General features: G+C 41.7%; 1 protein-coding gene across 1 annotated transcript in view; it reads left to right on the top strand.

The window, feature by feature from the left end:
• XKR4 (XK related 4) overlaps window positions 1–24,902 on the top strand; it is a 273,477-nt gene that overhangs the window by 191,432 nt on the left and 57,143 nt on the right. Inside the window, exon 2 of the mRNA XM_056521935.1 lies at window positions 1,903–2,102. Coding sequence (XP_056377910.1) covers window positions 1,903–2,102 — 200 coding nt within the window. The remainder of the gene's footprint in view (window positions 1–1,902; window positions 2,103–24,902) is intronic.

The raw sequence follows: 24,902 nt of genomic DNA on the forward strand, positions 1-24,902 counted from the left end.
CCAGACCTAGATTTAATACACACAACATAATAAAGCTGGTTGTGAACATGTATTTCGCTGTGATCATCAAACATATTTTAAAACCAGTTGAAAAGCAATTCCAGTCTCGGTTGGAAGTAAGCTTGGAGCAGCAGTATATGTGAGATAAGAAATTCAGTGAGGCCCACAGGACGGCATCCTCCAGATGTCTCTACTATGTAGAGGATAACCTCACAGAGGAGATTCCAGGCTGCAGACCCTATATGGAGAGGCATGGCATATGTTTTATCGCTAACCCCCGATATACAGATTATACCAACCATATTGGGACTTTTCAAAAAGCTAAATTGAAAATATCTGTTTGAAATGTTTTAGCCGATGTACATAAAAAAAAAATATATATATATATATACATATATATATATATATATATATATATATATATATATATAATTATATTATTTTTTTTTTTTTACACTGAGCTAATGCCTGAAACTAACAGTCAATGATATAAAGTGATTTCTACTGCCACTATTCTATATATGTCTCCTGTTATGACAAACCCATTACTACAGGTGCATAGGACTATCCGCTCTTAATAGGGGGATGGTTCTTGTCTCATTCTAGTCTGAGAGCCTTGCTGAGAGATAGGCTTAAAGGGGCACTCCTATGAAAAACTTTTTTTTTTTTTTATCAACTGGTGCCAGAAAGTTAAACAGATTTGTATATTACTTCTATTAAAAAATATTAACCCTTCCAGTACTTTTTAGGGGCTGTATACTACAGAGGAAATGTTTATCGTTTTGGATTTATTATTATTTTTTTCCACAGTTTCCCTTAGAAAACTGCTCCTATAAAAGTGACTACTAGAAGTCCTCATAAAATGCCCCCCACCTGTTACTATGGTCTTTCCGACTGTGGCAACAGCAGCGTCTCAGTCAGAATACAGCCTGTGTGAGGATCTCCAAACACACAGAGAGCAGAGGAGAGAAGGCAGTGAGTGAGCTGCTGTGATTGGCTTAGAGGAGGCCACACCCCCTCTGCAGCTCCAGTGAAAGAAGGATAATGGTTCAGTGCAAAGCTCTGTCCATAGCATAGAGGAGAATAAGCAAGTGTGACAGCATGGCCTAACTCATACAGCAACATTGTACACCAATAGTAAGGAGATGGGGAAAGGGAGGGGGTTTGTTACAGTGTGTCACCTCAGAAGTAATGAAATTACATGAGGAAGAGGTTTGTTACAGTGTGTCACCCCAGTAGTAATGTGATTACATGAGGAGGAGGTTTATTACAGTGTGTCACCCCAGTAGTAATGTGATTACATGAGGAGGAGGTTTGTTACAGTGTGTCACCCCAGTAGTAATGAACTTACATGAGGAGGAGGTTTGTTACAGTGTGTCACCCCAGTAGTAATGTGATTACATGAGGAGGAGGTTTATTACAGTGTGTCACCCCAGTAGTAATGAGATTACATGAGGAGGAGGTTTGTTACAGTGTGTCACCCCAGTAGTAATGAGATTACACGAGGAGGAGGTTTATTACAGTGTGTCACCCCAGTAGTAATGAGATTACATGAGGAGGTTTGTTACAGTGTGTCACCCCAGTAATAATGAGATTATACGAGGAGGAGGTTTGTTACAGTGTGTCACCCCAGTAGTAAGGAGATTATACGAGGAGGAGGTTTGTTACAGTGTGTCACCCCATGACACCGCCCACTGAACTCTTGAGCGCATAATGAGCAGGGATTTTTTCAAAGTAATACCGAATATTTTAACACAAAATGATATATTAATTTGCTCTATAAGATGATGCTAGTAGATTGGGCAGGTTCCCTTCAATGATACTAGCATTAAGGGTATGTTTATTTTTTTAATAAACTATTACTGTCTGTGTTTCTATAGTTATGGTTTTTCTTCTTCTCAGGTATTTTCATACCATATATTTGGGGATTCGAAGCAGGCAGAGTGGAGAGCATGAGCGATGGAGATTTTACTGGAAGATGGTATACGAGTATGCAGATGTGAGTATGTTGCATTTGCTTGCGACATTTCTGGAAAGCGCCCCCCAACTTGTCCTGCAGCTCTGCATTGTCGTGCAGACTCAAAGCTTACTGGCCATTCAAGGTAAGAAGCAATTATTTGGGGGGAGCTATACAAGGGAAAATTTGTGAAATTGCTAAATAGAGTGAAGTAATTGTGACATGTGTGAGGAGAGAGTCTTAAAAGGAGTGGTCCATTCAACAACACCGATCCCCTGGGTTCTGTGCTGGAGTTATCTATACTAGTCAGTCCCATAAACATTGAATCTACAGTGAATGTGCACACATGTGACCGCTGCTACATTCTTTCTAGAGACTCAGAAAATCTTTTTTTATCCCTTTTGCCCAGGCTGCCAGAATAATAACATAAACTTATCTTACCCCGTTCCCCCAGTGCTGCCAATATCACTATGCTCTTCCAGCTTTTTAGTGCCCTACGCGTAACACTGCAGCTCAGCTAATCACTGGCCGCAGCGATGTCCCACCTCGGCTGGTGATAGGCTGAGCGGCAGTGTCACTAACTGGTCAGGTCCGGCCTTCTTCCTGGTGCCTGGGCCTATTACATTACACTGCAGCTCAGCCTATAACCAGCCGAGGCCGGACACCACTTTGGCGGACGATTAGCTGAGCAGCAGTGTTACATGTCGGGTACCAAAAGCTGGAAGTGGAAAGGGGCCGGAGGACAGGATGGCAATATTGGCAGCACTGGGGGAGTGACGGAAGGTAAGTTCATTTTTATTCTGGTAGCCTGGGCATACGTGATTTAAAAAAAAAAACTTTTTCATTGGAGTTTCCCTTTAAGGTAACACCTCTCTTTGGAAATCGGAACTATTTTCATGGTGAAGTTACCATTTTAAATACATACACAGCAGCAAATTCTATGACCTTCAAAACTAAGATGAGTCCTTCGTGCAGCTCTTAAATAATCATTTGCATGTGTCTTCCCCAACTTACATTGAAGGAAGTAAGAGGCAGGAAAATGACGTATCGCACAAGCTCTGAATGTCATTACCCAGTATTCCTGGCTGCAGTATTGTGTTGACAAATTACTCTCAGAGAATAAAATGGATGAGCATTCATTTTCTTCTGTTCAGAATCTAATAAATATGAACTGATTCCAGTCGTCTCCTGCCAAAAGAATATTATCATTGCAAATACTGATCAGCATTTGTTCATTATACATTTCTTAATTGAAGATTCTCAATGAAGACCATCTTGGGAGTTTATTTTAATCAAGAGTGTTTTGTGAAAGCTCCATTCACTCTTATCAACAACTATCATTTTTCTTGGAAAAAAAATTGCATCTCCTTTATCTTTTTGTGAAAACCGGCGCAAAGAGTTAAGAGTGTGACTCGCTAGTTTAGCAAACAAAACGGGAACTCTTTTACAAACATATACAGCCAAGGATGATGTCATTGATTATGCCAGCTGGAAGTATTTTACATTTTCACCCACATAAGTCTTCATAGCAATACTAAACAAAATACAAATGACAAAAAGCAATCCAACAACATAGTTAAAGGAAACCAGACATAGAAATTGATATTTCTTAACACTTTCTTGTCTAGACATCAGAAAATGTATTTAGAAAAGATTTAGCTACTACATGTCATGTGTCAGTGGTGCTTTAAAGGGGTATTCCGGACAAAAACATCTTATCCCCTATCCAAAGGATAAGGGATAAGATGTCTGATTGCGGGGGGGGGGGGGGGGGGGCAGACACCCTGCGATCTCTGTGCAGCACCCACATTCTATGCGGGGGCTGCTGCTCCGGTCTTGAAAACCTCTGTTTTTCCGGAATTGAAGACGTGACGTCACGCCACACAAGAGGCTGTGTTTATGTATACATTTGTTTACATTATTCTATCAGAAAAATGGGAGGGGGGTGGTTTAAAGTTTTATGACAGAAGAGGCTTATTCACAATTATTATTTTTTTTTCCATTTCCTTTACTATTATTTAGTCCCCACAGGGAAATGGTTGCAGTCTTTCAATTGCATTAACTGAATAATGCTGTGCTATAGCACAGCTTTGATCATTGTTGTCAGCACTCCTATTCTCTATCCTGCATAAGGCTGGAGAAGCAGAGACCAGATAGTATGCCACGGAAGCAGGTGGGGATCCTTTGGCCGAGCTTGCAAACAAGATCCCGATCAGCCCTTCAAAGAACCGGTGGCACAATTTTAACAGCTTTAGATGCTGCGATCAACTTTGATTGTGGCATCTGAAGGATTAGTGGCAGACAATTGGAGAATATAGGAAACCCCACACTATTTTTTTTTTTATTTTTTATTTTTTAAAGTGTATAGTTCCCCATATTTTCTAAATCAACCAGATACCAATGTATACAGTACTGATGTAATATGGACAACTTGCAGATCCAGTATGAATGCATCCATAATTTATGCATTCTCCATAGACTTCAGCTATTCAAATGAAAGTAGCGCATGCAGAATTTTTAAAATACATAGGTTTTTTTAGACGCCTATGTTAGAAGTCGTATAAATGCATTTTCAAATTGCAGAGCTTCCCATTATATTAATGTCCCATTCCTGATATTGACTTTCAAATACTGATGTAAAAATATATTGGAAACATTTGCAATTCTTATTTTCTCATTAAAAATACTGACCAAAATACTCAAGTGTGAACAAGGCCGTAGGGTAACAAAAAGCACACAAAATGCTGACAGCATACTGACCAAATTTACTGAGGGCTTCTTTTTATTCTTGCTCATGGACTAAATCATAAACCAACTATCAATGCTTTAACTTAATTCAGAAAACATCAGTTGTAGCAAGGGGAGCTAAGCTGTCAATCAAAGTCTGGCTCATAGAGTGATGCAGAATAATGTGAAATATTATTGACAGCTTAGTATACCCGGAGGTGATACTACAGCTTAAACTGATCACTTTCAGAAGCCAAAAGCCGTGCCTGCAGGGCACCATCTTGGCCAAATATACAGTGAGCGTCTTAATTTCAGGAACCTTCAGATCTGCCTGTTGTAGTAACAGAAAGTACAACATTTTGTTATATAATTTAATGTTCTCCAAATCAGTATATAAATGTCAACATGGCAAGAGCTTGGAAATTCTGCAGAAATGTTCACTTAAAAATATCAGATAAAAATATCAGATTTTGCTAAAATTATACATATAATAACTATAAATAGAAAAAAAAATGTACAAATGCAAAAAACTCCTAATTGAAATTACCCATCCAGTGGAATCTGAACTACAGAACTGAACTTAAATTCCTACTGTGAAGTTATCCACAGGCACTTTGCTTATCTCTAGAGTTTTTTTTTATTCCAAATCTATCTAAGAATCAAAGACTCGTAAACAATAATAATGAATATTTATGCTTTCTTGCTTGATGTTGGATTAAATACAAAATTTTTAAGGCTGCAGGCTATGCTCACGCTTGTGCTCTGGTTTTTGTTTATAACAGAAACCACAACACATTACAAATCCGTCAAACTATGGATAAAAATGGTGCCCAGTGGACCCCATTGATATATAGAGAAGTCTTTTCGGTTCTTTTGTGCTTAGGTCCAACAGATTACTTGTTTCAGACAGGAAGAAAGTGGTGCTGTACCACTTCATGTCCATGGACCTGAAGAAGAAGGAAATAACCTTCGAAACATGTTGCCTGATACTTTTTATCCAATTAACCAATTTATTAACTATGAATTAATAATTTATTTTCAATTCCTTGTCTGAATCGTGTTTCCTTTACTGTACAAGTTAGGTCTTTATACTGGTTTAACACCACCCTCTCCCTTTCTAAAACTGGGAATCAGCTGGATCTGAATATGTATTGAATCCCCTCTGGAACTTTAAAAAAGGTGTCAGCAGCACCCCTATGGGGATTTTACAACAGGTTTTTATTGGTGTTTTGCCAGTGTATGTATGAACGAGGTAAGCACCCATTTCTATATATATATATATATATATATATATATATATATATATATATATAAAATAATATTTGTATGTATATAGAAAAAAAATACAAATTAAGGTCAACATTACATTTTGGGCTTTTATCTGCTTCACTGGCACTACAGTGGGTTTCATCGGGGCATCAGTTTTTTTGATTGGTAAAATGGTACTGCAAGGCTGTTCATCCGATGTGAAACAGTTTTGAACACACCACTGTCAGACTATATTGGTTACAATGGTCATGGATGTAATGGACCTAAAAGCAAAGAACACCACCGAATTCTATTGTTGTGCCGCCATTGTATCTGGAATTACTGTTTACAGACACTGATCTCAGAATCTGTTTTCCATCCGCTCCAATTAGTGTTCAACATGGTGATACTAAGCAGGTTTCACCCTTAGACTTTCCAGCTGTTGTTATCTCTCAGACACCCATCCATGATTTCATGGACATAACAAGTAACAGCAGGAATCTCAGAGCATTTAAAAACGTTATACCCACCCTAAATAGCTAGGGTTTTGTTGCCTATGGGGCCGGTTTTCTCAAACAACATTGCCACCATTCATAATGTATGAAAGACTGATCCATCACATGAGCTTTGGTCTGGCATAGAGGGGAAGATGTGGTCTTTTCCAAATTACTTACTATGTATGGAAGTGTTTTTTTTTTTAGTAAAACAACTCATTTTCTCAGAAATAAATACTTTTTCTAGAGATTGTATTTGTTAGAAAAAAGCAGTACTAATATATACAGCATGTTTCCAGGCAGGTGTGTATACAAAGGAAAGAAAATGGTAGAAAGCAAGTTTCCTCGAAGCAATCAGTAACAAGCTGGGTATCTATTATTGCGAATAGCAATGTATTACCCCACAGTATGTTGTCATAATCTTGTATTTGTTCATGTCAGTTAGACTATATAATGGAAATGGTTCCTGGGCACTGTGACATTTATCAGCATGTACACGCACTTTTATCTCTCTAAATGTGTCGCATAATTTGTTGTAGCCACTTTGACAGCGATTTCTTTGCAAATTGTAATTTAGTCGCACAAGCACAGATTTGGTAGATATTTCATCCCAAGTCGGACCAGAAAATCATCTAAAAAGCACCATAATAGTCCGGTGGCTTTGCATTGCTGAAGTTTTTGTTTTTTAAAGCCTTGTAGTAACTGGATGATGCTTAAAGAGAAGTGTGGGGTGTGAACGAAGATTGTTTTTTTTTTATTTCCTCCAATTATTTTTTTTTTAACCAATCATGCTTCTGCAAGTTACCGTATATACTCGAGTATAAGCCGTGTTTTTCAGCACAATTTTTCGTGCTAAAAACGCCCCCTCGGCTAATACTCGAGTGAACTCTCCGCCTGTCAATCCCTTTTCAGTGGTCGTCAACCTGCGGACCTCCAGATGTTGCAAAACTACAACTCCCAGCATGCCCGGACAGCCATCGGCTGTCCGGGCGCAGCTGTCCATGCGCAGCAGTCCCTGCACATGAACGTCCCTGTGCGTCGTCATCAAGGCAACATCACTAGTCCAGGGCTGGCCCGGAGAACAGGGCCTCCCAGTGAAGATGGACGTCCCGGAATGACTAACCCTCCCCACCGGACGGTCCCTGCAGCATAGATGGCCCGGACCAGTTCACCCTTCCTTCCCACCGAGGGAACTAAAGGGGGGTCTGGATGATGACGAAGGCCGCAGTGTTTTTTTTTTCAGGTTGAAGACCACTGATGAAGGGATTGACAGGCTGTGATGATGAAGGGGGGGAGAGATGAGGACGAGGAGGATGATGACAGGGTGTTGATGACTGGGGTGTTAATGACAGGGGTCTGGATGATGACAGGGGGGATGATGACATGGGGGGATGATATAATTCCCACCCTAGGCTTATAGTCGAGTCAATAACTTTTCCTGGGTTTTTGGGGTGAAATTAGGGGCCTCGTCTTATATTCGGGTCGGCTTATACTCGAGTATATACGGTACAAATCATGTAATAATTATCAGTTAGTTTGAATTGGTAAAGTAGGGAGTGTTAACTGAACTGTTCACAATTTACCAGAGTCTTTATTGAAACTGTTCAGCACAATTTTACCACAACAAAAAATAATTACATAGGCAACAACCCAAGTCAAAAAACAAGTTTTTAACATTCCAACAAGGGAAAAACTGCCTTTGGCTTTGTCTTTATCACCACCCGCCAATTTCTGCTTGAAGTAGAGCTATTTTAAGGCTGGTCCGGGCTACTAAATGTATTAATAGTGTGCAACATTTTCATAAATTTATCGCAGGGACATAAAAAAAAAACAGCAACAAATGGGAGCTAAACGCCTACAAACAATAAACCATTAGTGATAAATGTCCACCTTTGTGAAGTTACATTGGACCGTAAGTAGAGTCCCAGTCTACCATAAGTAAGAAGAAAGAAGAACTTCTTTACAGACAAATTATATAGTCTCCTCTATCTAATAATCTATATTATAACTACATTATTTGAACCAATATTTTAAACTGGCAAAACTATGGTACTGTACATTTAACTAATATATTACCAACTATGTGGTTTAACACAAAACTTTACCCTTTGTCTTGTTAAAAGGGGAACCTTCGGACCAGTCTGAGGTGCAGAGCGTTCTGAAACAGTTTTTCATTAAGAATATATCTGTACTTTGCTCAATTTAGCTTTCCCTAACCAATCTACCTGTCCAAGCCACTGAAAAACACCCCACAGCAAGATACCACCACCACAATGCTTCAATGTAGGAATGGTATTGGGCAGGTGATGAGCAGTGCCCGTTTTCCTCCAGACATGATGGTTAGAATTGGGGCTAGAAAGTTCACATTTGGTTTAATCAGACCAGAGAATGTTGGTTCTCACAGTCTGAGAGTCCCTTAGCTGCTTTATTTTGTTGTTGTTGCAAACTCCAATACACCCCCATCACATACACATTAACTTAGAATCTCTTCATGACAGCTCAGCCCCAACTTACTCCACATGCTCCCTATCTCCGAGTGAATGGGTCAGTGTGGCTTGCAAGCCACGCCCCTCGCACAAGCCTTTTTCCCCAAACAGTCATGCTCTCTTCTATTTTCGGCCTACAATCTTTTCAATAAAGGTCAGTCCCACCTGAGATAAGGATATAAGGACAAGAGATAAGGACTTGATATGAAGATGAGATATGAGGTTGGCATATGAGCACAAGAGCTTTTTATCTCCTACAAGGTTTAGGTAGGACTAGGCAGCATCGAGTACTCTGCTTGTATCTCAATATAACACTGTTTTCGTCCCACCACTACCCAACCGCAGCTCATACCTGCTTAGTATCAGACAGATACTGCCATCTCCAAAGCAGCCATACATAGCATGCCACCCAGTTTCCTAGAATCACATTAAATTGGGGCGCACACTAGATATAGCTGCTATGGAGACGGCAGGAATCAAATCATAAGAAGTACAGAAGTTTGTGTCTGAAACTTTGTAATAATTGAATGCAGATGTAAATCATAAAATGTTGCAGTATCTTGTAATACTTTTTTTATTAGACTAACAGCATTTTGTAGAGACAAGCTTTCGAGATTCCTCCCTTTATCAAGTCCAAAGCAAATCTAAGCTCACAAGTAGAAGACACAGGTTACATCTCACAAATATGCAGGGGTTAACACAGAGCTACCCAGCTTCAGCAGAGAGCTCATTTTTGTGACTGCCATCTACACATCCGCAGTTCTTAACCCCTGCATATTTGTGAGATGTAACCAGTGTCTTCTACTTTGCTTTGGACTTGATAAAGGGTAGGAATCCCGAAAGCTTGTCTCTACAAAATGCTGTTAGTCCAATAAAAAAGGTATTACAAGATACTGCAACATTTTATCTGCATCACTGGATTAATACGGCTACTCAAATTTACTCCATAATAATTGAATGGAAAGATATTAGCTAAGATGGAATTCGGATTTTGCCAAAAAATGAAAATAGGGAAAGGTTATTGGTAAAACATTTGGTTTGTTGTCTTGACGGCAAGGTGGTCCTCACACAATTAGTTAGCTTGTTTTGTGATCATGATTTAGACACTTGCTAGATAGCCTCACACCTTTCTTGACAGATCTAAAAGAAGCTCACTTCCTGCTATTGTATAAACTATGTTTTCTCCTGTCTCTGTTGCTATGGATTCAATCATTTATGATCTCCCCCGAGAAACTAAATGAAAACCCTTGAACTTTGCTTGAGACCGTCCAAAGATGTCACTATGTAATTACAGTACTTTATTTATTCTGATTATTAGACTTGATTAATAGCTTTATAAACATTCACATGGAGGTCCAATGATGTTATACAAGCAGACATATTTCTAATCAACCTCAGAGCCCCGGCGTGTAAACAGTGGTTATCCCATTACAAGGATCCGTGAGGTTATGAGAAGTCTTAGTCATTTGTTACTGTAACAAGCTAAATTGAGAAACAGCATAATGATAATGACAACAGAACCAATCTTTTTAATGTCCATCCAGTGACCATGCTGGATAGTTTCATCATTCCTTTTCACAGGCTTTTAGTGATACATCTTAGGCTAGGCATCACATTGTTTTTCCTGCAGATTAGTATCAGCTGTAATTTACCAGTTTTTAGGAGACTATATATAGATTTAGAGGTTCACACTTGTTAAATGCATGGTTTGGGGAATACTGTACATCGGCATCCCGGAAGGAAGGTGATGAAGTGTTTGCTTATTTAATGATGCCTTATTATTTCAAATGGGCAAAATATAGTCTAGCTGTGACTAGCTTTAGTCCATTTTTAAGCTTATGTTGTTATATCCTGCACTGCTAAGTCCTGAAAAATATCAGTATACACTAAGAAGTGGAGCAAACGTAGTCACCAATAGACTAAGTTCAGTCCATTGAACTCAATGGCATGGGTTTGGGTATGCCGCAGTATATTTTAGCATACCTCAGTGGAAGTTTAATCACTGGGACTCTCACTTGCCACATGAACGGAGGTAAAATGTCCCTTGATTAACTGGAGTGACTGTCGAAAATGCCTGCTACCGCTACGTTCACTTGCTGTGGGACACAGATAAGCATTGTACTCTGATATCTTTAGCACGTCCATAGTGAATGACTGGAGTGGCACTGGGGGATATGTGTTAATATATAATCTAGGTATAACCCATTTATGCATCTGCAGCATAGCATCTGCAGCGTATTTCAGTAACAAGAGCGAGCTACCTGCTGCGTCCGGGTAGCTCTGTGTTTCCATCATAGCGGCAGATTTCTTGCTCGCATCTGCTATGAGCAGGCACTGTGTTTACAGCAGGAACTCCGCAACACAGAGCTACCCAGCTTCAGCAGAGAGCTCGTTTTTGTGACTGCCATCTACACATCCGCAGCATGAAATATGCTGATTACCAAAAACATATACCGTAGGCTGTCTGAGAACAACTTATCATGTGGTAACATTAACATATAAAGACCAAAATGGAGACCAAAATGAACCAAATTTCTATTCAATCATGATCAATCTTTATTTATACACAAGATATAAAATATACATAGGGTAACAACAAAAGAGGAATGGGTACACGGAATACACAGGCAAAAAATTGAGAGGCAAAGATTGTAGTGTATTTTACATAATGATGCGGATGCACAACAAGAAAGTATCAAAGGATAATCTAAATCACTACATATGGTACAAAATTTGTATATTATAACATAATGAGGCCAAAAGTTAACAGGTATCTATGCAGGTCAATACAAAGACCATATGGAGCAACAGCTCAAACATAGGGATAATCTAGGTGTACAGCTAAAATAACCAATCACAGACTAGATGTCACAACAAAAAAATAAAGGCATTGTTATACATCACAAAGATACATAGCCATGCACCCTGTAAGGAGCTATCTGAACCCCGAACGCGCCAGGTTTTTGCCAGGTTGCTTCGTCTGTGTGACCCTACCCTTAAAAGTAGTATTCATAGAAGGAAGCCTATTCATTCATAGAAGGAGGCTCTCATCACTGTAGGGACAGGAATGGACAGGAGAGTTAAAATAAGCCCCTCCCTAGCTACACCTTAGAGTTTCCCTTTTCTACAGTAATGGGATCAAAGAGGATGATTGTGCAGACGCTGCAGTAAATGCCTTTAGATCCCTCACTGATCAATCGGGCCAGAGGTTTTCCTTCCTTTAATGGACTAGGTTGTGTCAGTGCTCCTCAGTGCAGGAGTCCCTTGGCTGGGGTATCATTCCCTTTGGTGAGCAGATGGCTGCAGCTGTTCCTCTCTTTATTCCGGTGCTTGTCCTCATCTGTGACTGCGGTGGTCATTGTGTGGCTGGCTACAGTATTTTTCACGCTGTTGCACTTCTTGTCACTATAGTCTGTGGGGCTGTCCGATGCTTTCTTCTGACAGCACATTCTCCGTGAACTCCCCATCAAGTCCCTACTCGCACCAGGGAATCTCCTAGAGACCAGATCCTAGAAAAATAATGGAAAGAAAGCATCAAATGACACATTAGCCTGATGGATAAGGTCAGCCATTTAAAAATGTTATGACATACAAGGTAAAAAAAAATCTTAGTTAAAGATAAGAGCTCATTCTACAAGGATGGTGTCCTCCCCATGGGCCAAAAGAACGAAGGCTTCACCAGAGCAGATTTTAAGAGCAAGGACATGGTCTTCTATTCACACATGTACTAGACACTACATGCATGCTGGATTTCCTAAACACAAAAAATGCACATTTTAGCTTGAAGTCGTTCAAGCAGTCTTCCCACCATAAGCTACTTATCTGGTACAGCTCTATTCACGGTGCCAGCCATGAGAGAAGATGCTGTGGAAAATAGGAATTATTCCTACATTTTATTCAGTTTCCACAAGTCCCTAATGACTGCACTGCTTTATATCCCTCTCTTTTAAAAGGGTAGTCCGAAAATGTAACTTTATTTTAATTTGCCCCCATTTAAAAATACAAATTCTACTTACCTCACGTTGCTCCTCCTGTGCCTCCCTTCCTCTGCTTGAGTCCCCTTCCTGCTTCTTGTGGTTGACGCGTCACACTGCTGAACTCTTAGTCGCCAGCCTAAGTCCCACCTTGGCCGATGATTGGCTGAGCGGCAGTGTGAGCAGCAGTGTCCCGGTCTTCTTCCTGATGCCACAACATTGCTGCCGCGGCAATTAGCTGACGCATTGACCACAAGAAGCAGGAAAAGGGTGGGAGCAGGATGCCGGCGGCAATAATGGAGCAGCTGGAAGTAAGTTCAGTGAGTTGTTCTTTTTTGTTTGTTTTTTGTTAAAGCTACATTCCGGGTAAGTTAAAAAAAAAAAAAAGTTTAATCCCAGATAACCCCTTTAACTGGTGTTGGATGATGATGGAGCATCCTCCATTGATGGTGCACTCATGGAAATCAAATTAACAATAGGAATAGTTTTCAATTTTTGCTCTTGATTTTCATGGCCGTCTTTGTATTGGACCTTTAATAAGTTTTAATTTTCGACAAGAACAGCAGAGAAGATTTTGTGATTCGGTCTCGTCTTTAATTAATTTAGGATATTCCTGCAGGAACCTGACTGACTTTATTAATCAGCACCTCCGCAGTCTGATATTGACTGACAAGAGTTTAGCATGCGAGAGGAATATTAAACAATACACCAGGAACATCTAATTAGCCATATTCTTCCACGTCCATGGATTGAATAGAAGTAGAGCACATAGCAGGTAGACACTTATAATGATAGTTTTAGGGGATCATAAAAATGTGTGTTTTGACAGCGCATCTGACCATTGTGGCATTTTCTCGAATTTCTTGACAGTTTTGGGTTAAGTAATTTCACAAGGTTAGTGACCTGACTGTTCAATGATTGGATTGTTCACAGAAGGCAGTATAATAAAAGGCTACAATTATAGCGATGAGTCAAACAAACATTTAAATAGTGTCACTTTCAAACTGGAATTTAACTTCAAATACTACTAGTCCTGATACTTTATAGAAATATAAAATATGTAAGATGTAGTATGGGATTAAAGGGATACTCTAGCATTAAACTTTTTTTTTTTCTTTTTTTCTTCTTCATGCCACGAAATGTTGTCTTGGATTTAAAGGGGTTCTGCATTGACTTCGTTGACCACTGGATGAAAGGGAGATCATTCTTTGAGTAAATGTTTTTTTTGCAACAGCTGGAGGCACCCTGGTTAGAACACACTGGTCTATTGCGTGAAAGGCAACTCAGCTGTGTTTCAATGGCTGATGTGTGGGAGGAAGAAAAGTGATCCCACACTTACAAACAAGTAATCATGGGACTTGTAGTTCGAGGGAGGGAACTCCAACAGGAAATACCCAGTTCACAAAAAGATAGCTTCAGCTTTATGGTGGACCCACAACATAGTCATTTAGCCCCAAGACAAGCACATATCTTCCTAAGCATGTCCATTACTGTCTGGTAGGTAAGTTCTAAAATCACCTTATGGAGGAGAATCCCTTTAACTTTGCAGTCCAGCTGAAGCCAAGAACTGGATGAAACTCTGATGATCAGGTTCCTATAGCATAGAAACATGGAATGTGTCAATAAGAACCATTTGGCCCATCTAGTCTGCCCAATAATCTGAATACTATGAATAGTCCCTGGTCCTATCTTATGTGAAGGATAGCCTTATGCTTACCCCATGCATGCTTAAACTCCTTCACTGTATTTGCAGCGACCACTTCTGCAGGAAGGCTATTCCATGCATCCACTACTCTCTCAGTAAAGTAATACTTCCCCATATTACTGCATAAACCTTTACCCCTCTAATATAAACCTATGTCCTCTTGTGGTAGTTTTTCTTCTTTTAAATATGCTCTCCTCCTTTACCGTGTTGATTCCTTTTATGCATATAAAAGTCTCTATCATATCCCCTCTGTCTCTTCTTTCTTCCAAGCTATACATGTTAAGGTCCTTTAACCTTTCCTGGTTTTATCCTGCAACCCATGTACTATTACCATGTACTAGTCTCTAAACTCTTGTATATGAACCTTAACAGTTTTAATGACCACACCATAATAGTCTTTTTAATGTAGTCAGCCTCTTCATATACAGTTTTTATAACTTGAGAAAGGAATCATCCGAAACACGTGTCAAGGTTGCGGGATCATCACTGGGAAGCCGTCAGCATGTCACAATTAGGTATTGTGTTGATTTAAGATGTTGTTCTCCTATGTGCTGACCAAACTAATACTGCTAGACTGTATATTGGCATTACCGATTACTGCATATATCCCAGTGATATCCTGCTTAGCTTTGTGTTGGGGTTTTTTTAAGGGTGGGTCATTTTATGGGTGTTTTTTCTACCTGTTTTTGTATACATAATAAAGATGAATTTTTTGACTATATATTTGGGCTAATTTTCTAGGTTGTTGATTATATCATTAGCCGTGTTGGGCTTGTAGGTAATATATGTAAATTTTGTGCATTAAAGTGGTTGTCCTGTTCCCATGAACCCCACTGATATGTTCATCCTGGTCCCTCTTTACATGGGTCATGTGACTGTTGTAGCAGGTCATCAAAAAGTGAAGACTAGTGGGGGATCTGTGACATACCAAAACGGGAGCATGGGGGGGACTAGTGAGGTGGATGGAAAACTTGAAAGAAGGCTGCAGGGTCATTGCACACAACACAGCAGTTTAACACTATTCCTACATCATAAGCTTGTCATACTTATTTGTTACAATTTTGCTCCCTATGTACTAGCTTATGTGAGGACCAGACTACAACTCCCATCATGCATTGCTGACCACACACATAGCTGTTGCTCTTCACCTGTATTCCCCTGGCTACTAAAGAGCAAGTCTTCACTCTCCCGTGTAGTTCATATTGTGCTCCCTCACTGCTAAGCCTCTCACATTTAGTTTCTAGTTCCCATCTTCTGCAGTTTCGTAGATAAACCGCTCACCTCCTTTAACTCCTAGTGCTGCAACCGTGCATGTGCGACCAGCAAGCTAAAGTTCTGTGTACCTATTGCTGTATAGCCACCGTGCTGCAGTGTAATTTCCCTCTCTCTTTAGCTTCTCATCATGATTATCATCACCCTCACTTCAGTGCTTTTTGTAACCTCTTCCTTGCTGTGCTGCAGCAGTTTCTTTAATTTCTGCTCACATAGCTTCCTGCAGAGCCAGCGCATCAGTAATCCCTTCTGCCTTCTAATGCCGTCTATAGTAGTGTACTTTGTAAATCATCAGCCCAGTACAGTGCAAGCTTGAAAGGTACAGTTTCACCAGCCCTATGTCAAGGCATAGCTGAGAGGAGTATGTGCTTTGCAGTCATTGTCCATAAAAATACGGTGAGGAAACACTGTGTGTGGTCTTCTGGCAAATAGCTCAGCCCTGGTCCCACCCCGTAATATGAGGAGAATAAAAAAAAAAAATAGCTGTGGAGCACGGAGGGTACTCTCTGAGGCTCAATAATGGTAGTGAGAGTCAAAACGACAAGATTGCACTAAGATTTAAATGGAAAAAAAATCAGCTAAATATGATAAAAATAAATAGATGATAAATTGAATACATTTTAGTTTTTTCTTCCATATGTACAGGATAATCTGTCAGAGAGTTTAGAGAGTATAAATGTATTTATGCTAAATCTCCGGGGTCTCTTCCTAGAAAGAATCTAGTTTACATCACCAGTTCATTATACAGTTCAATAAACACCAAATGTAACTGTGCTGACATTCCCTGAAGCCTCTTCCCAATGTGCTGAGTAGTGGTTGGAAACCATTGTATCCTGGTAGAATAGAATTTTGGTTCCAATTATGGGTAGTGATCAGCTCACACCACCAAGCATTGATCAGAAGCATTCTACATCGAGAGGTCTATGTTTAAAAATTTTAAAAAATGGCGCGGAATTCATGAAATGAATCATTTAGTGTAGCGCTGAGGTCACAGGTGACACATGTTCAATGGAATATTATTATAATGAAATTGACACCTGCTGAGCTGTTCATGCATTTAACCTTTTTAGACTTTAGAAGTCACCGTCAAAATGTATAATGTACATCACTGGTCTCAAACTGATTCCAACGGCTGTCCGAGCATGCTGGGAGTTGAAGTTTTGCAACATCTGGAGGGCCACAGTTTGAGACCAATGAATATATAGTACAGCCTTAGCAGCTGAATGTGTCACATTAGGGCAGTGGTCTCCTAATTGTGGCCCTCCAACTCTTGCCAAACTTCAACTGCCACCATGCCGGACAGCATTTGGGCGGGCATGCTAGGAGTTGAAGTTTTTCAACAGCTTGAGGGCCACAGTTTGGAGACCTCTGTATTAGAGGATGTCTAACACTATAGTGTGATCACAATAACAATCTGGCAGCTTGTCATAAGCCAAGAACTAGACAAATATTGTACAGTGAGAAAAAAGTATTTGTCCCCTTTACAGTGCCCCCCCCCCCCGACCTACGATGGGCCATCGCATAAACGGCTATCAGGCAGCGCAGACTGCTTCAGCTGCCACCAGATAGCCTTTTAAGGTGCCCCGTGTGGTCCGGTGATGATCACTCACCTGTCCCCAGCACTCCGGAGCACTCTTTCCAGGATCCCCTGCATCGCCGTCGCTCTCATTCGTCGTCATCACGTTGCCGCGATGAAGAGCGACGATCCCAGGCAGCAGAGACGGTCCGAAGCAGGGAACGAGGCAACAGCGATGGAGGGTGACGGTCCGGAGCGGCGGGGACAAGGCGACAGCGATGGAGGGGGACATCCAGGGCAGCAGTGAAGGTCCGGAGCGGCGGGGACAGGTGAGTATAACTTCCTATACTTAACATTGCACGGATCCCTCAACATACGATGGTTCATTTGGAATGAATTACCATCATATGTTGAGGGACCACTGTATATGTACTACCAGCAGAGTACCCAGTGTTGCTCCTTCTTTTTACCTAAATCTTGTAGGAGAGGAAAAGCAGCAATGATGCTCTCATCCTCAAATTCCTACCTCATACCTTGTCCTTCTATTCCATTCCCCGCACAGTTTTTGTCAACTGCCTGCCGGACAGTTAAATCATAGTTTACCGTCATGTTGGTCTGTCAGCAGGATGTTTAAAGGGGTACTCCTGTAGGAAACTTTTTTTTTTAAATCAACTGGTGCCAGAAAGTTAAACAGATTTGTAAATTACTTCTATTAAAAAATCTTAATCCTTCCAGTACATTTTAGGGGCTGTATACTAAAGAGAAATCCAAAAAAGAAATGCATTTCCTCTGATGTCATGATCACAGTGCTCTCTGCTGACCTCTGCTGTCCATTTTAGGAACTATTCAGAGCAGGAGAAAATCCCCATAGCAAACATATGCTGCTCTGGACAGTTCCTACAATGGACAGCAGAGGTCAGCAGAGAGCACTGTGGTCATGACATCAAAGGAAATGCATTTCTTTTTTGGATTTCTCTTTAGTATACAGCCCCTAAAAAGTACTGGAAGGATTAAGATTTTTTAATAGAAGTGATTTAAAAATCTGTTTAACTTTCTGGCACCAGTTGATTTAAAAAAAAAAAAGTTTTCCACGGGAGTACCCCTTTAAATGTCCTGGGCAATATCTGCTGCCTGAGAGTAACGTAGTCAATAGATGTACCTATAGACTTGCATGGGACTTTAGAGAAAACCCCCACCCTCACATAAAGGGGTGGGTTAGGGTTTATTTAAAGGGGTACTCCGTTGCTCAGCATTTGGAACAAACTGTTCCGAACGCTGGAGCCGGCGTCGGAAACTCGTGACGTCATAGCCCCGCCCCCTCAATGCATGTCTATGGGAGGGGGATTGACGGCTGTCACTGCAAGTCTATGGGAGGGGTGTGACATCACGAGAGGGCGGGGCTATGACATCACGAGCTCCCGACTCCAGTGTTCGGAACAGTTTGTTCCAAACGCTGAGCAGCGGAGTACCCCTTTAACTCTACTATATTTTTATATGACAATATAGTAACCTGTGTACCATATCTCCAGCTGTTTAAAATGTATTCTTGAACATATCTATCATTTTCCCTTGCATTTGAATGAGGTGTCCTGTTTATTATACAGTTGGCACACATAAGTGATGGTGCAGGCACTGCCACATAGTAAAGAATAGGTGCGTATGATGTATATCAGCCATGGGTACAGGATGCCAGATACAACTGAGGCTACAGATTTTTCGTGAAAGGGGTGTATAAAGAAGAGTGCAGTATGTGGCACTCAAACCATTTAGGATGCACCTAGGATATTCAACAGCATAAATCCCTGTAAATGCCGGTAATATGATTACTGTTCCAGGCTGGAAAGGCCATAGGAGTTAAATTAATCTTGTCTGCAGCTCTCACTTTCATGGAATGGGTGAATTATTTGCTTAAGTTAGAGAAATTGATGTGTAAGGGCAGAAAATTCCCAGAAGATATTGAGTATGTAGCTGAATACTATAGACTTGTATTATTGTCTGCTTTGGTGTTACAAGTAATCATGGGGCAGAGAGGAGCCCGACTTGGTTATGACAATAGGAATGGAAATTAGCTTCTTTTCTGCCTATTCCCGGCCCTCTGACACTTCATCCAATTACCTACTGCCTTTTACCACCATCCCCAATCTTTGATTCTTTCCCTCTGGGATGGGATATTGACTGCTTGCAGTATTGGTGCTCTAAATCCATTGTTTATCACAGCAATGCATGATGTTATGTGGTAGAGCTGGGCGGTATACTGGTTCATACCAAATTTTTTGGGCTGCACCATATGAATTTTCCCCCATACCGCAATACCGGTTGGGCCCCTCCCCCTTGGGAATGTATCAGCCCAGCGCTGTCCCCACATTGGGGAACTAATCCTATGTTACCCGCCAGCACTGTTCTGCCCTCCCCCCAATTAATGATCAGCCCAGCGGGGTACTACTCACATATGTCAAGCGCTGCCCTCCTCCTCTTTGTTGGGGGCCGCCGGGCGCTGGAACTCTATTCTGTACGCCAGTGGTCTCCAACCTGCAGACCTCCAGATGTTGCAAAACTACAACTCCCAGCACGTCCGGACAGCCAACGGCTGTCCGGGCATGCTGGGAGTTGTAGTTTTGCAACAGCTGGAGGTCCGCAGGTTTGAGACCACTGCTGTACGCTGTATCCCTATGCCCGGGCTGCAAAAGATAAAGAAAATAAACTGTAACTCACCTACGTCGGCCACACGCTCTGGCTGGCTTCTTACATGACAGTGCGCTCAGCCTATCACTGGCCGGGGCAGGACATCGCTGCGGCCGGTGATAGGCTGACGGCTGTCCGACGTTCCAGTCTCCAGCGTAAGGCCGACGTAGGTAAGTTAAAGTTTTTTTTTTTTAACTTTTGCAGCCCGAGCATAGGGATACAGCGTACAGCAGTGGTTTCAAACCTGCAGACCTCCAGCTGTTGAAAAACTACAACTCCCAGCATGCCCAGACAGCCATTGGCTGTCCGGGCATGCTGGGAGTTGTAGTTTTGCAACATCTGGAGATCTGCAGGTTGGAGACCACTGGTGTACAGTGAGTTCCATCGCTGGCGGCCCCCAACAAAGAGGAGGAGGGCAGTGCTTGAAGGTGACATATGTGAGTAGTACCCCGCTGGGCTGATCATTAATTGGGGGAAGCAGAACAGTGTTGGCGGGTCATATGATTTGGGGGGGGGGGAAGCCGAATACCGCGTGCGGGTCACATGATTGGGACAGGGGGGGGGGTCTGGGGGGCAGAACAGCGCTGACGGGTCACATGATTTGGAGTGGGTGATAATACCGTTATATACCGTGGAACCGCCGTAAGTTAAAAAAGTACAGTGATACACATATTTGGTCATACCGCCCAGCCCTATTATGTGGCACTGTTTTTGAGGTTGTAGGCACCACAAGGGGCATTTATCAAGGCCTGTGCATATGCAACGTTTACTATGCGACTTTTCATCAGCATATTTGGTATTTGTGCATTTTGCACCAGGTGGCGTGTTTAGTGGAAAATGGGGGCACGATTTCACTGCAGTATCTCTTCACAATGAATTTATGATACACAACTTTTGAAAAGTAGCACAAAATTTCTCAAATCTCACCCAACCCCTGGCTACCCGTATCTAACTATGCAATGTTTAACAAAGAGAATCTGCAACTTCTGGGTTAAATTTCGACTTTATCAATCAATGACTATTGCATATGTCTGTGACTTTAGGTTCAATCTGCGTATTTACCATTCATTGAATGATCAATGCCTGTGACGTCACGCCCCCGCCCCCGTGTGACATCACGCTCCGCCCCTCAATGCAAGCCTACGGGAGGGGGCGTGATGGGTATCACGCCCCCTCCCGTAGGCTTGCATTGAGGGGCAGAGCATGACATCACACGGGGGCGGGGGCGTGACGTCACACGCCGCCGGCTCTGCGGTCGAGCGTAATCAGACCCGGAGCGAACACGCTCCGGGGACTGATTACAAACGGGGTGCCGCGTGCATGATCGCGGGTGTCCCCAGCAGCGGGACTCCCGCGATCAGGCATCTTATCCCCTATCCTTTGGATAGGGGATAAGATGTGTAAGCACCGGAGTACCCCTTTAAGTACATTTCTGTCTATACCTAGACAATATGAATAGAAGAGGAAAATATAAAAGCTTTATATTTTAAAAAAGGTTGGCTTATCCTAACATAGAGTTGGGTGTTAAAGGGGTTATCCAGGAATAGAAAAACAGAGCTAATTTCTTTCAAAAGCCATTCCCCATTTCCAGGTTGGGTGTGATATTACAACTTCAATGGAACTGGAGACAGATGGGGAGCGATTTTTAAAAGAAATTAGCTCTTTGTTTCTATTCCTGGATAACCCCTTTAATACAAAACTACTAAAAAGACAAAATATTAAAATAGAAGGGAACTAGGCCATGTTATTTTTTTAAAGGAACTTTTTTACGTAATGTTTAACTCAACTTTTGTTAACCAAATTTTTAAAGATTTCTTTTGTGATATTTTCTTCTAATTTTTCGTTTTACTTTCAATATATTATAATCATGAAATCTTGCAAGGAAATCATAAAATATTTCATCTTGGCCACTAGGCCTTAAACTAAGCTGTAACTTTTTTTTCTGTGCAGATGATTTCCCAGTCATGCTTTTCTTCATATTACAGACAGGAATACAGTAAAAGGTGTCATCAGTATATAGGTAACACTGGATCCACCACCATTCACAGCAGGGCTCAGTCTCAGACCCCCCCCCCCCCCCCCCCCTATAGAAAGATCTCTCAAAGGGCCACAGATAACATTTCAAATTCATGTGAATAGGACAGGTCCTGTTTATTGTTGTCTATGTCCGTGAGCTCTGTCGTAAAGAATATCTCTAATTGCTGTTAAAAACAGCTTAGGCAAGATGACAGCCTCCATATTAATGCACAAAAAAGGAAAAAAAAAATCATAAAAAATAGGAAAAATTTGAAAAAAAAGAACATGTTTAAGTATCTGGCTCTAATCAGGAAAAAATATATAGGCCATACATTCCCTTAGTTTTACAAATGAATGGAAAAGACAAGGAATAAATCCAGACAATATAGCACAGTGACCTTTGAAGGTTAAAGGGGTTATCCAGGAAAACACTTTTTTTTATATATCAACTGGCTCCAGAAGGTTAAACAGATTTGTAAATTACTTCTATTAAAAAATCTTAATCCTTTCAGTGCTTATGAGCTTCTGAAGTTAAGGTTGTTCTTTTCTGTCTAAGTGCTCTCTGATGACACGTGTCTCGGGAACCGCCCAGTTTAGAAGCAAATCCCCATAGCAAGCCTCTTCTAAACTGGGCGGTTCCCAAGACACGTGTCATCAGAGAGCACTTAGACAGAAAAGACCAACCTTAACTTCAGAAGCTCATAAGTACTGAAAGGATTAATAGAAGTAATTTACAAATCTGTTTAACTTTCTGGAGCCAGTTGATATATAAAAAAAAAGTTTTTTCCTGGAATACCCCTTTAAAATCACAAGGTGCTTGAACATATTCCTGCAATATTGGCCCAACATGAAACATATCTGAACAAGAAAAACAAGAAGAACCACCACTCATAGTAAGCAGCACAGAAAGATTTGTAGGCCTCAGTTATCGGACAGTAGGATTTTGTAATCCTTAGAAACGAAAATAGAATCCTGGGAATCCAGAGAAAAGCTAACATTTTATTTCTCTTATTCAATGTGGTGGTCAGCTCTTCTAGTCTCCGAATTGTATCGACTTTATGGAACCAATGAGTGAGGATCGGGAAGAGGGGGCTTTCCAGTGGACCGAGAATGCATGACCTCCTGGCATAGATAAGAGCCAATGGGTTCCCTGTACTTTTTCTTAGGGATCTCTAACAGATGTTGGAGAGAAAGGGATGGAGATTAAGGAAGTTGAGTATGAAGAATCTTGCACATAGTATTGTGTACCCCAACTCCAAATTTGCTCCAATCTGGGCAAGACCAAAAAAATTTGCAAGTTACAGCAGTTCCACATTTCAAGCACATTAGGGAGGCCTGAGGGTATATTCTATGGAAGTTGGTTATGTAGCACCAACGTGTTAGACATTTATAACCCACTTCCTGTTCTTTGCTGGATCACTCATGAGTGAATGTAAAACAAAGATAATTTTCTAGCCCACTATAATATGTTTCACAGTGAAAATACACTTAAAGGGGTACTCCACTGCGTTTGGAACATACTGTATTGAGATGGCGGGTCGTGACATCATGAGGGGGCGGGGCTATGATGTCACAAGCTTCCAAACGCTGAGCAGCGGAGTACCCCTTTAAACAGGACCAGATGTAACCTGAGGGTGGAGTACCTACTGAACTTCCAGAGTGCCAGATGAATGAGGAGAAGGACTCCTGGGGAAGGATAATGGGGGATTTTATCAGGGGTTTTACCCTGTTTTTGTGGTGTTGATTTGTCGTAATTGATTTGTCGTATTTGCTGTTTAGAGACTTTTCATTGTGACTTTTTCTTTAGATGTTTTTTCTAATATTGCGTAGCTATGTCATAGTCTGGTTAATTTTTTGCAGTGGTCATGAATTTGTAACAAAGCTCTCAATTTATTGCAAATATAAACCAGCCCAGACCTGGTTTACAAAACTGGCTGTGGACAGTGTTTGTAAAAAGTGGCATATTTTGGCGCATTAAGTTAAAAAGTTGCCGAGAAATTCACAGAGGAGCAACCATAGAAAGTGAAGCACTGATGTGTAATTTCCCCAAAAATCTGCACTTACTCCATGTTTATCACATCTAATGCAACCATTTAAAGGGGTACTCCGTAGGGATCGACCGATTATCGGTATGGCCGATATTATCGGCCGATAATCACGATTTTGGGCATTATCGGTATCGGCAATTATCTTGCCGATAAGCCGATAATGCCCCGCACCGCGACCGCCACCCCCTCGACCCGCCGCACCGCACCTCCGACCCACCGCACCGCGTCGCACCCCCCACCGTAGTGCTGGGCGGTATACCTGTATGGATTTTTTCCCATACCGCTATACCGGTCGGGCCCCTCCCCCACCCTCCGAGTGAATAAAAAAATTAAACTTACCCGTAATGGGGGTGGTCCAGGCCATCCTTCCTTCATGTAGTGTCCGGGGGCTTTCCGGGTGGAGGGTGGTCCGGTCCGGTCCGGGCTGTCCTTCTTCTCCGGGGGTCATCTTCTCCACTCCGGGCAGGCTCCGGCCTAGTATGCTGCATAGACGCCGCTACGCCGTGACGTCAGGTGCGTCGCTGCGCACGGGCGTCACTGCGCAGCGACGTCTATGCAGCGTACTAGGCCGGAGCCTGCCCGGAGTGGAGAAGAGGCCCGCCGGAGAAGAAGGACAGCCCGGACCGGACCACCCTCCACCCGGAACGCCCCCGGACACTACAGGAACGATGGATGGATGGCCCGGAGCACCCTGGCAGGTAGGGGAGAGAAGCAGGTGGCCTATGGCACCGCAAAAGCCACTGCAGATCATTGATTTAAAGCGCCCGCTTTAAATCA

Source organism: Hyla sarda, chromosome 5 (genome assembly GCF_029499605.1).
Source record: "Hyla sarda isolate aHylSar1 chromosome 5, aHylSar1.hap1, whole genome shotgun sequence".
Classification (NCBI taxonomy): domain Eukaryota; kingdom Metazoa; phylum Chordata; class Amphibia; order Anura; family Hylidae; genus Hyla; species Hyla sarda.